This window comes from Mobula hypostoma, chromosome 1 (assembly GCF_963921235.1).
Source record: "Mobula hypostoma chromosome 1, sMobHyp1.1, whole genome shotgun sequence".
Taxonomy (NCBI): domain Eukaryota; kingdom Metazoa; phylum Chordata; class Chondrichthyes; order Myliobatiformes; family Myliobatidae; genus Mobula; species Mobula hypostoma.
Window position 1 is genome coordinate 103,386,623 of NC_086097.1, and position 12,926 is coordinate 103,399,548.

The window sequence follows — 12,926 nt, forward strand, 5'->3', positions numbered from 1 at the left end:
GGCTAGCATGTGGCACCGGTAATAATCCTGAGATTTTTACCTTTGAGGTCCTACTCTTTAATTTATCTCCTAGCTCCCTAAATTCAGCTTGTAGGAGCTCATCCCGCTTTCTTCCTATATCGTTAATACCTACATACACCACGACAGCTGGCTGCTCACCCTCGCCTTTCAGAATGCCCTGCAGCCTCTCTGAGACATCTCTGACCCTTGCACCCGGGAGGCAACACACCATATGGGAGTCCCGTTTGCGGCCACAGAAGCTCCTTTCTATTCCCCTTACCATGGAATCCCCTACCACAACAGCTCCGCCACTCTTTTTCTTACCCTCGTACGCAGCAGAGCCATGATCCTGGCTACTGCTGCCTTCACCTGATGAGCCATCTCCCCCAACAGACTCCAAAGCGGTATATCTGTTTTGGAGGGAGATGACTGCAGGAGACTCCTGTACTACCTTCCTGCAACTACTCATCCTGTTGGTCACCCATTCCCTATCTTTCCTTAGATCCTTAAACTGTGGTGTGACCAACTCACTAACTGTGCTATCCACAACATTCTCAGCATCTCGGATGCTCCAAAGTGAGTCCATGCGCAGCTCCAGTGCTGCCATGTGGTCTATCAGGAGCTGTGGATGGACACACTTCCTGCATGCGTAGTCTTCAGGGACACTGTCAGCCTCCCTGAGTTCCCACATGTCACAGGAGGAGCATGGCATGGGTCTGAGCTCACCTGCCATGTCAGAGCAATGGATGTTAGCAGAAGAGGACCACAGGAAAAAGGGAAGAGCCCGCTGGGGTAGTTGAAGACTGTCATCTGTGAATCTCTGCGAATCAGTTCTTCGCCTTGACCCTTCTTCACCGAAGCCGCGTTTGAGCCAAAGCCCTATCACTCTGCTACCCTCTCACTCCGCTGCCCACTGTATAGGGCAGTCTTTTTAAACTGTTCCCGCTCTCTACTGGCTGACATCAAGCGCCTGCGCAGTCTTGCCTTTCTTTACCCCGAGTAGTAAACTGCCTTCTCTCCGAAAATCCTGTCAGACGTTCCACTCACAGCCTTCTTGCTTCGATGGCACAAGCATAAGAAAGACAGCACAAAATTGTATACATGTTCTTCAGCCTTACAGAAAAACTTTATTAAAAAACAATAATGACTGCCTTCCTGTTGTGGTCCAACTGAATTTCAAAATAAAAGCCAGCAGGGTAATTACTTAATAACTATAAGCCTAAACACCTTGAGTGAAGAAACTAACTGTTAGTCCTAACTGTGTATATAAATAAGTAACAGATGGGATACAAATTTGGCGAGACCCGATGCAGACTGGGAGATCATTTTGCTGAACACCTACGCTCTGTATGCCAGAGAAAGCAGGATCTCCCAGTGGCCGCACATTTTAATTCCACATCCCATTCCCATTCTGATATGACTATTCGCGGCCTCCTCTACTGTAAAGATGAAGCCACACTCAGGCTGAAGGAACAAGACCTTATATTCTGTCTGGGTAGCCTCCAACCTGATGGCATGAACATTGACTACTTTAACTTCCGTTAATGCCCCACCTTCCCCTCGTACCCCATCCGTTATTAATTTATATACACACATTCTTTCTCTCTCTCTCCTTTTTCTCCCGATGTCTCTCTGACTATACCCCTTGCCCATCCTCTGGGTTTTTCCCCCCTCCCCCTTTTCCTTCTCCCTGGGTCTCCTGTCCCATGATCCTTTCATATCTCTTTTTCCAATCACCTGTCCAGCTCTTGGTTCCATCCCTCCCCCTCCTATCTTCTCCTATCATTTTGGATCTCCCCCTCTCCCTCCCACTTTCAAATCTCTTACTAGCTGTTCCTTCAGTTAGTCCTGATGAAGGGTCTTGGCCCGAAATGTTGACTGTACCTCTTCCTAGAGATGCTGCCTGGCCTGCTGCGTTCACCAGCAACTTTGATGTGTGTTGATTTAAAATTTCAGTTCATTTTGTTTGTTGGTGTTTGGTAGTTTTTGGGAGTGGGCAGAATGGTCCTGCCAAAGTGTCTAGGCCAGAAATGCTGATTGTACTATTTTCCATAGATGCTGCCTGGCCTGTTGAGTTCCTCCAGCATGTTGCTTGGATTTCCAGCATCTGCAGATTTTCTCTTGTTTGAGAATGGTGGAATAATGGATTTGATTGTATAGAAAAACAATTAAACCAGATTTTCACTTGAGAAAATGAACCGGCATAAAATACGCACAGAACAATATTCTAAGAGTGATATTTTCAAGGAAGAATAGAGGTTTGAGTAAGTATTGAGGCAGTGCCAAGTCCTAACTTGCTAACGTTCAACCCTTTTCAGACCACTTGGTTAGGATCTGTAGATATTTTCTAAATAAGTTGTGTTAATATTCTTTATTATTATTACATTTTTACCTTGTTAACAATACGGATCATTTTTGTTGTAATATTTACTTGTTTACTTTTGTTCCTTTAGGATGAGAAGGCACATTTTGCCTCAGTCTTGATAACAGCAAGATTACTGGCTAAGTTTCTTGGTTTTCTTACCTTCCTTCCTTATCGTACTGGAGATCGACCAACGAGAGAAATGCAAGAGGCTAGTATTTCTCTGAGGAACAAGGTATGGATTTTTTTTGCTGGTGTAGCATTTTAGATGTTTGTGTTGCTATTTCTCATCCGAGCAATTAATTTTTATAAAACCACATTCCTTAAATAATTGAAAACTTTTTCAGATCTCCCCCTCCCACTTTCAAATCTCTTACTATCTCTTCTTTCAGCTAGTCCTGATGAAAGGTCTTGGCCCGAAATATCGACTGTACTTCTTCCTATAGATGCTGCCTGGCCTGCTGTGTTCACCAGCAATTTTTATGTGTGTTAATTAAAAATACTAATTCCCTGTTTCATTCTTTACAATGTGTCAGTGATTTTCCCCTAATATTTATTTTCTCATTTCTAACATTGCGGCAGGTTTGTTCTTCATGGATAATATTTGAAAAGTAAACTTGTAAATGTGATAGAGACCTCTTGTTTAATTATTCACAAGCGGGACTTGTTTTAAAAAATAAGTACAAGTTAAGGTGACACTTTATCTCTAAGCATCCTCTTTTAATGCACAGGAACATTTAAAAAACTATTTGATTTAAAGAAATATTTTGCAACATTGATTCACACCATCATGGAACCATTGAACTGGATCCATCCATGTCCAGCTAAAGTAATGGTGGAGAATTGTAGAAACTAACAAGGGATGGCTGATGGCTGAAAGTTGATAAAGAATGAGAAATAGAAAATGGTTGTAAAAAGTGATACACAAACAAATCTTGAAAACTTATCATTTGTAACGAGGAAAGGAAGATCAAAGGTATTGGGAATGGGAAAATGTCACAACCTCAGGATGAGGTACCACCAATTTAAGACTGAGAGCTTTGGGTCAGTTGCAAATTACAGCCAAAGCAGAGAGATGTTTGGGCATTTAGAAAATCATGGGATATTGAGATTGGAAAGAAAATTGCTGACAATTAGATCGACCATTATCTTATTGATTGGTGGAGTGAGTTCAAGGGTCCACATCACCTACTGCTATCCATAATCCTTCTGTAGCTATCTCTGGACTCACAAACTGACTTTGGTATCGTATCCATCTTTCTATCCATCTGGTCATTGTCTGTTGGAATTCCATTCCCATCAAGTGTATTTCTCCTGTAAGGCTGTTTTGAAAATCATCTTCAGGGTTTTGTTCCTCTTATCTCTTCTCTGCCTGCATCCAAATTTCTCTGATTGTGCCTTTGTTCATTTTTTTTTTGCTGTGTAAATTCAGCTTGTTGTTTGTAGCAGCTTTGCTTTATTATCTAAGACAAGTTGCAAAATATCTTCCCCCACAAACCCCTTGATTCCTCTGAAGGCTTATCTAGAATAGTTATTCTTTAAGAAAAGTCTAACTGAGATTCTGCGTTTATTAAACTATAAGTCACAACATTTGGCATGTTGAGTTTTTTTTGTTATTACCTGCCCAGAGTCTGCCTGTTCTAAATATATACGACTTACTGAGAAGGTCAATTAAAAATGGACGTACTATTCTAACTGTACCCTGGGTGGTGGAGTTTCTGAGCATGATGGACAATGTGGCACCATTCCTGGATTGTTACCGCAAAGTGTTTACGCTCATCTTGCATTTATACAGGTGAGTGTCAGGAGGAGGTAGCTGAGTACATTTGCTTCCTTTTTTTCAATTCCTTTGTAAAGTAGGAAGCTGGATACCTAATATGCCGTAGGCTTGGTGTTTGCAAGTTCTTAGGTCCCTGAGCTTGGTTGTCTTTATAGGCAGAGGTGTCGAGGATAGGAGTTGGGGCATCATGTTGCAATTGTACGAGATGTTAGTTAGACTGCATTTAGAATATTATGTGCAGTTCTGATGACCATGCTATCGAAAGGATGTGGCAGGGCAAGAATCAGTGAAGCGATTCACCAGAATGTTGCCTAGAATGTTGGGCCTTAGTTACAAGGAGAGATTAGATAGCCTGGGTGTGTTCTAAATGGAGTGCTGAAGGCTGAGGGTAACTTTGTAGAGGTTCATGAACAATATGAAGGGTATAGATAGAGTAAGTAGTATTTCTTTAAAGCTAGAGGGTGTATGTTAAGGTGTGAAGGTCAGATTCCTCTCACGCAGGATGGTGGGTATGTGGAATGAACTGCCAGACCAGGTGGTTAGAGGCAGTTACATTACAATGTTTAAAAAGCAATGTAAAAGTACATGGAAAGGAATGGAAAATAAGGATATGGGGCAACAAGATGGAATTAATGAAGATAGACGTCTCAGTTGGTTTGGACAGGTCAGCCTGAATGGCCTGTTTCTATGCTGTCGAACTCTGACCCTCTACGTCCCTATCGGTTGACAAGGATTTTTATGAAGGTGTAATCCCATTGCTTGAACAGTTACGTCTGTCTCAACATATCATGTTGTAAGGTAGGGAGTGACAAAACTAAAGTTGGTATTACAGGATTAAATGATGTATTGAAGTTCTTCAGTATCTAAAAGTAAACAAGTGGGGATCTTTTAAAACAATACAAAGTATTAATGCCTTAGAAATTGCAAATAACATCAGTTTTGATATTCTTTCATGTGAAGTGGGTGCTGGTGGCAATTTATTGCCTGTCCCAAGCAGCTAGGTAAAGTCTGAGAGCAAGTCCAAGGAAACAAATATTGTAGGTTTGGGGGTCATGTACATCAGATCAAGTAAAGAGAGAAGATTCCTTCCCAAAGGATGTTGGCGAGCAAGGTAGCTTTATTATGAGTATTTGGTGTTTTCTTGGTAACCAGTATAATTTTCATTCCTGATTTACTTGATTAAAGTACACTTTCTCTGTAACTGTAACATTCTGCGCTTTGCTTCCGTTTTATGTTATACTACCTCAAAGCACTGTTGGAATCGATTGATCTGTATGAATGGTATGCAACACAGGTTTTCCACTGTGACAATAATAAATCAATCAGTAAATAAATAAATATCAGCACTTTCTGTAATGGAATTTGTGCTGTCTTCAGATCGTTAGGCCTGATGACTAGATTGCAGTCCCAGTCTCTTGGGGTTTTCTACGAAGACCAGAGGAGGTGGAAGTCTTAGACTTGCTCTGAAAAGTGTTGGATGAAATTGTGTAATCCTGGATGGGAAAGTGAATATTGCTGAATCTTAACTCTAGTTGTCATTGCTTTTTCATATGCAACCCGAACGATGAGGGGATTTATGAATGATTGCAACATATGTGGGATTTACTTTTTAACCAACGTAGTGAAATTTGAGAAAGAGCCTGTAATTACATTGTACCTTTCATTTCCCAGGAATTTCTGTCACCAGTAAATTTGGTTTGTTACTGTGCAGTCAAAATAATATATAACAAATGGGCTGCCAATTATTGTGATGCAACGCCCTACAAACACCAAATGAAAATATTTTTTAAAAACTGATCCTGAACAGTATTATGTTATTGTAGCAGTATGTTTCTCTATGGCTGTAGGTGCAAAAATGGATGAATTAATCTGAAGCTGACATATAATCAGAATAATTAATTTCATTAATATAAAATGAGATCAATACATTTAACAAAAAGGCTGAATCCAGAAACGCCACTAATTTATATTAAAAATGCAGTGATTATCTAGTGCATGTGAAGGTATTGTTCACTTGCAAGGAGAATGGAGAACAGAAGTACAGCATCTGCAGGTTATTTTGACATCAGCTAAAATGTTGTTCTGGTTAAACAAACAGATGTTTGGTTCTAAGAGATGGACAGAAGAAACATTACCTGAACAAGCTGTTGATCCTTGCTGTATTGGGGTGGCTTTTCCAGGTAAATAACTAATGTTAAAATATTTGATTTAGAATTCGAAAGCTAGTTCTGTTTTTATTTAATATGCTTTTCAAATGTTTGATGGTTTTTCATTTATAAATTTAGCAATTTGCTAGTAGGAATTATTGAGCTGCCAGTGACTTTGGTATTTTTTTTCTGGGAATACCTTCACCATGTAGTCTACTGGTAAAGACAAATGTAGGTCCCCTGCAGACAGAAACAGGTGAATTGATTATGGGGAGCAAGGACATGGCAGACCAATTGAATAATTACTTTGGTTCTGTCTTCACTAAGGAGGACATAAATAATCTTCCAGAAATAGTAAGGGATAGAGGGTCCAGTGAGATGGAGGAACTGAGCGAAATACATGTTAGTAGGGAAGTGGTGTTAGGTAAATTGAAGGGATTGAAGGCAGATAAATCCCCAGGGCCAGATGGTCTGCATCCTAGAGTGCTTAAGGAAGTAGCCCAAGAAATAGTGGATGCATTAGTGATAATTTTTCAAAACTCGTTAGATTCTGGGCTAGTTCCTGAGGATTGGAGGGTGGCTAATGTAACTCCACTTTTTAAAAAAGGAGGGAGAGAGAAACCGGGGAATTATAGACCGGTTAGCCTAACGTCGGTGGTGGGGAAACCGCTGGAGTCAGTTATCAAGGATGTGATAACAGCACATTTGGAAAGCGGTGAAATGATCGGACAAAGTCAGCATGGATTTGTGAAAGGAAAATCATGTCTGACGAATCTCATAGAATTTTTTGAGGATGTAACCAGTAGAGTGGATAGGGGAGAACCAGTGGATGTGGTATATTTGGATTTTCAAAAGGCTTTTGACAAGGTCCCACACAGGAGATTAGTGTGCAAACTTAAAGCACACGGTATTGGGGGTAAGATATTGGTGTGGGTGGAGAATTGGTTGGCAGACAGGAAGCAAAGAGTGGGAATAAATGGGACCTTTTCAGAATGGCAGGCGGTGACTAGTGGGGTACCGCAAGGCTCAGTGCTGGGACCCCAGTTGTTTACAATATATATTAATGACTTGGATGAGGGAATTAAATGCAGCATCTCCAAGTTTGCGGATGACACGAAGCTGGGTGGCAGTGTTAGCAGTGAGGAGGATGCTAAGAGGATGCAGGGTGAGTGGGCAAATTCATGGCAGATGCAATTTAATGTGGATAAATGTGAAGTTATCCACTTTGGTGGCAAAAATAGGAAAACAGATTATTATCTGAATGGTGGCCGATTAGGAAAAGGGGAGGTGCAACGAGAGCTGGGTGTCATTATACACCAGTCATTGAAAGTGAGCATGCAGGTACAGCAGGCGGTGAAAAAGGCGAATGGTATGCTGGCATTTATAGCGAGAGGATTCGAGTACAGGAGCAGGGAGGTACTACTGCAGTTGTACAAGGCCTTGGTGAGACCACACCTGGAGTATTGTGTGCAGTTTTGGTCCCCTAATCTGAGGAAAGACATCTTTGCCATAGAGGGAGTACAAAGAAGGTTCACCAGATTGATTCCTGGGATGGCAGGACTTTCATATGAAGAAAGACTGGATGAACTGGGCTTGTACTCGTTGGAATTTAGAAGATTGAGGGGGGATCTGATTGAAACGTATAAGATCCTAAAGGGATTGGACAGGCTAGATGCAGGAAGATTGTTCCCGATGTTGGGGAAGTCCAGAACGAGGGGCCACCATTTGAGGATAGAGGGGAAGCCTTTTAGGACCGAGATTAGGAAAAACTTCTTCACACAGAGAGTGGTGAATCTGTGGAATTCTCTGCCACAGGAAACTGTTGAGGCCAGTTCATTGGCTATATTTAAGAGGGAGTTAGATATGGCCCTTGTGGCTACGGGGGTCGGGGGGTATGGAGGGAAGGCTGGGGCGGGGTTCTGAGTTGGATGATCAGCCATGATCATAATAAATGGCGGTGCAGGCTCGAAGGGCCGAATGGCCTACTCCTGCACCTATTTTCTATGTTTCTATGTAATGAGATTGCTGCACTGCAAGTGTTTTGAAATACATTGGATGTTGATCTCTAAAATTCTGTGAATACTCAAGAAGGCACTTCCTACCACTTGTAGGGAATATTTTTCTGTTCATTCAAAGGTTATGGACTTTAGCCTGAAGCCAGCATTTAATTATCTGTTACTAAATTCCCTTGAGAAGATGGTAGTCACCTGTTGCCTAGAACCACTGCATTCCTTGAAGTGTGGGTATGCCAATAATGCTGTTAGGGAGGGATTTTCAGGATTTTTAGGTGGTGAAAGAACAATTTATTTCTAAGTCAGGATGGCAATTGGCTGCCTCCAGCTGGTGTTGTCACATGCTTTCGCTGCCCTTGCCCTATTAGTTAGTACAGAAAGGAGTTGTTTAAGGAGTCTTGGTAAGTTTCTGATGAAGTAAGTGATGACCTGCTGGTAGCAAACAAAACAAGCAAAATTATAAATTGCTATATTAATCACACTTTTCTCGGATAGTCCTTAAGTCCGTAAGACATAGGAGCAGAATTATGATATTCAGCCCATCGAGTCTGCTCCTCCACTCCATCATAGCTGATCCCAGATCCACTCAACTCCAACACCTGCCTCTGCACCATATCCTTTGATGCCCTGACAAATCAGGAAACTATCAACTTCCGTTTTAAACATACCCACACACTTGGCCTCCACTGCAGTCTGGCAAAGCATTCCACAGATTCACTACTCTCTGGCTAAAAACATTCCTCCTTCCTTCTGTTCTAAAAGTTTGCCTCTCAGTTCTGAGGCTGAACCCACACCACAGGAAACATCCTCTCCACATTTACTTTATCCAGTTCTTTCAATATTTCGTAGGTTTCAATAAGATCCCCCCCCCCCACATTCTTCTAAGTTCTACTGAGTACAGGCCCAAAGATGCCAAATGCTCCTTGTACATTAACCCTTCATTCTCGGAATCATCCTCATGAACCTCCCCTGGACCCTCCAGTGACAACACATCCTTTCTGAGATATGCAATCCAAAACTGGTGACAATACAAGTGCGGCTTGGCTAGTATCCTGTAAAGCCTCTGCACTATCTCCTTGCTTTTATGTTCTATTCCTCTTGAAATAAATGCCAACATTGGATTTGCCTGCCTTACTGCAGACTCAACCTGTGAGTTGACCTTCTGGGAGTCTTGCACGAGGACTCCTAAGTCCCTTTGCACCTCTTATGCTTGAATTTTCTCCCCATTTAGATAATAGTCTGCACTATTGTTCCTTTTATCAAAATGCATTACACATTTCCCAACACTGTATTCCATCTGCCACTATTTTGCCCATTCTTCGAATTTGTCCAAGTCCTGCTGCAATCGCATTGCTTCCTCTGCACTACCTACCCCTCCATCAATGTTCGTATTATCCGCAAACTGTGCCACAAAGCCATCAATTCCATCATCTAAATCATTGACACACAATGCAAAAAGTAGCAGTCCCAATACTGATCCCTGAGGAACACCACTAGTCACTGGCAGCCGACCAGAAAAGGCCCCCTTTATTCCCACACGCTGCCTCCTGCGTGTCAGCCATTCCTCTATCCAGGCCAGGATCTTTTCTGTAACGCCATAGGATTTTATCTTGTTAGCAGCTTCATGTGTGGCACCTTATCAAATGTCTTTTGTAAATCTAAGTAAGTGACATCCACTACCTCTCCTTTATGCACCTTGCTGGTTACTTCCTCGAAGAACTCTTAACAGATTTTTCATTCAAGATTTCCCTTAACAGAAACCTTGCTGACTTTAAGTTATTTTATCATTAGTCTCCAAGTATCTTGAAACCTTGTCCTTAATGGACTCCAACACTTTCCCAACCACTGAGGTTAGGCTAACTGGCCTCTAATTTCCTTTCTTTTGCCTTCCTCCCTTCTTAGAGTGTAGTGACATTTGCAATCTTCCAGTCCTCTGGGACCATGTCAGAATCAAGTGATTCTTGAAAGATCATGACCAGTGCATCCATTATCTCTTCAGCAACCTCTCTGTAGTCCATCTGGTCCAGGTGACTTATCCACCTTAAGACCTTTGAATTTGTCCAGCACTTTTTCCTTTGTAATAGCAATGGCACGCACTCCTGCTCCTTGACACTCACAGACCTCTGGCACACTGCTGGTGTCTCCGCAGTGAAGACTGATGCTACCTCACCAGCGTCATTTTCCAGTGGTCCAATATCAATTCTCACTTCCCTTTTATTCTTTATATAACTGAAAAATCTTTTAGTATCTTGCTTTATACTGTTGGCTAGTTTGCACTCATATTTCATCTTTTCCCTTCTTATAGTTTTTTTAGTTGCCTTTTGTTGGATTTTAAAACTTCCAGTCATCCAACTTCCCAATCACTTTTGTTACCTCGTATGCCCTTTCCTTGGCTTTTATGCGGTCTTATGCAGTTCCCTTGTCAACCACGGTTACCTACGCCTGCCAATTGTAACAACTTCCTCTCTGGAACATATCTATCCTGAGGCTTGTGAACTGTTCCCAGAAACTTCAGTCACCTCTGCTCTGCTGTCATCCCTGCCTGTATCCTCCTCCAAACAACTTGGGCAAGCTCCTGTCTCATGCCTCCGTAATGCCCTTTATTCCATTGCGATACTAATACATATGAGTTATGCTTCTCCCTCTCAAATTGCAGTATGGATTCAATCATATGATCACAGCCTCCTAAGTGTTCCTTTGCATTATGCTCCTTAATAAGATCTGGGTTATTACACAACACCCAATCTAAGATGACCTTTCCCTGAGTAGGCTCAAACACAAGTTGCTCAAAAAAGCCATCTCATAGGCATTCAACAAATTCCCTCCCTTGCAATCCAATGCATACCCGATTTTCCCAATCCCCTTGCATATTGAAACCCCCCCATTACAATTGTGTCGTTACCCTTATTATATGCCTTTTTCAGCCCCCTTTGCAATCTCAGCCCTACATCTTGATAACTATTTGGAGGCCTGTATATGACTCTCATAATTTTTTTTCACCCTTACAGTTTCTTAACTCCACCCACAAAGATTCAACATTCTCTGACCCTATATCACCTCTTTCTAAATATGTATTTCCATCTGTTACCAACAGAGCCACACCACCGCCTATGCCTTCCTCCTGTCCTTTCGACACAAAGTATATTCTTTGATGTTAAGCTCCAGACTATGACCTTATTTCAGCCATGATTTAGTGATGCCCACAACATCATACCGACCAATCTCTAATTGTGCCATGAGTTCGTCCACCTTATTCCGAATGCTACCTGCATTTAAATACAGCACCTTCAGTTCTGCATTCTTCGCCCAAGTGACAGTGGCTAAATGTGTTGGATCCTCTGGTTTTGCAGGTGATAAGTTGATAGTAGTTTGGACTTCAAGTTAGTATTCTATCACACTCCTGACAAGCTTTGTAGATAGTGGACAGACTGGGGAGTTAGGTGGTGAGTTACTTGCCACAGGTTTCCTAGCCTCTGAACTTCTGTTGTAGCTACATTATACATATGGTTGCTTTGGTTCAGTTTCTGGTAAGTGGTAAGTCCTAGGATATTAATAATGGGAGATTCAGTGATGGTAATGCTATTGAATGTCATGGGCGATAGCTGGATTTTCTCTTGTTGGATGTTGCCGTTGCGTGGCTAAATAGGCTGATGAGCAATAATACTGTAGCTTGGATGATCACAGCCCCTAGACAACTTTGTGTGATTGTCAGAGTATCTTTCAAATCACCAGGCTGTTCTAAAGAAGTTGAACCCTGACCTCCAAAGATGGCATATCCTTTGATAAAAATATAGCATGTTTATTGTTAGAAACACTGCATGCTTTTCCTTAATCGATTATACTCTTTACATTTCTGTAACCTTTATTGTGAATTCCTTTATGCCATAATCTCTCAGATGCTTAATTTTCTAAAAAGAGTAAGAAATAGTGTTTATGTAACTCCTCTTATGACCAGTTCATATTCCAAAAAAGCAGACAAGGCCAAAAGATATAGGAGCAGAATTAGGCCATTTGGCCCATCAAGTCTGCTGTGCCTTTTCATCATGGCTGATCCATTTTTTTTTCGGGCCCAATCTCTTGCTTTCTCCCTCTACCCTTCATGCCCTGACCAATCAAGAATCGATCAACGTCTGTTTTAACTATTCATAAAAACTTGCATCCACAGCTGCCTGTGGTAACAAATCTCACAGATTCACCACTATCTGACGAAATTCCTCCTCATTTCTGTTCCAAATGGATCCTCCTCTGTTCTGAGACTGTGTTCTGGTCCTAGACTCTCTCACCATCCAAAACATCCTCTCCACCAAAGCCTTTCACTATTTGATAGGTTTCTATGAGATCACCCCTCATTCTTCTGAATTCCAGTGAATGTTGGCCCAGAGCCATCAAACATTCTTCTCATGACAAGCTGTTCAATCCTGGAATCGTTTTCGTGAACCTCCTTTGAACAATCTTTGGTGACTGCACATCCTTTTTAAGATAAGGGGCCCAAAACTGCTGATTGTACTCCAAGGGAGGTTTCACCAGTGCTTTATAAATTCTCAACATTACATCCTTGCTTTGATAATGATGTGAGTATACTAAGCAAGAAGTGAAGCTGAGAGGCAGTGGATATGAAAGAGATG

The 12,926-nt window shown here is 41.7% G+C and overlaps 1 protein-coding gene across 2 annotated transcripts in view; it reads left to right on the forward strand.

The window, feature by feature from the left end:
- The window catches only part of cdan1 (codanin 1), a 183,580-nt gene that overhangs the window by 91,961 nt on the left and 78,693 nt on the right, over window positions 1-12,926 (forward strand). For both annotated transcript variants that reach the window (XM_063054209.1, XM_063054219.1), the window contains exons 13-15: window positions 2,454-2,597; window positions 3,991-4,157; window positions 6,241-6,322. In XM_063054209.1, coding sequence (XP_062910279.1) covers window positions 2,454-2,597; window positions 3,991-4,157; window positions 6,241-6,322 — 393 coding nt within the window. The remainder of the gene's footprint in view (window positions 1-2,453; window positions 2,598-3,990; window positions 4,158-6,240; window positions 6,323-12,926) is intronic.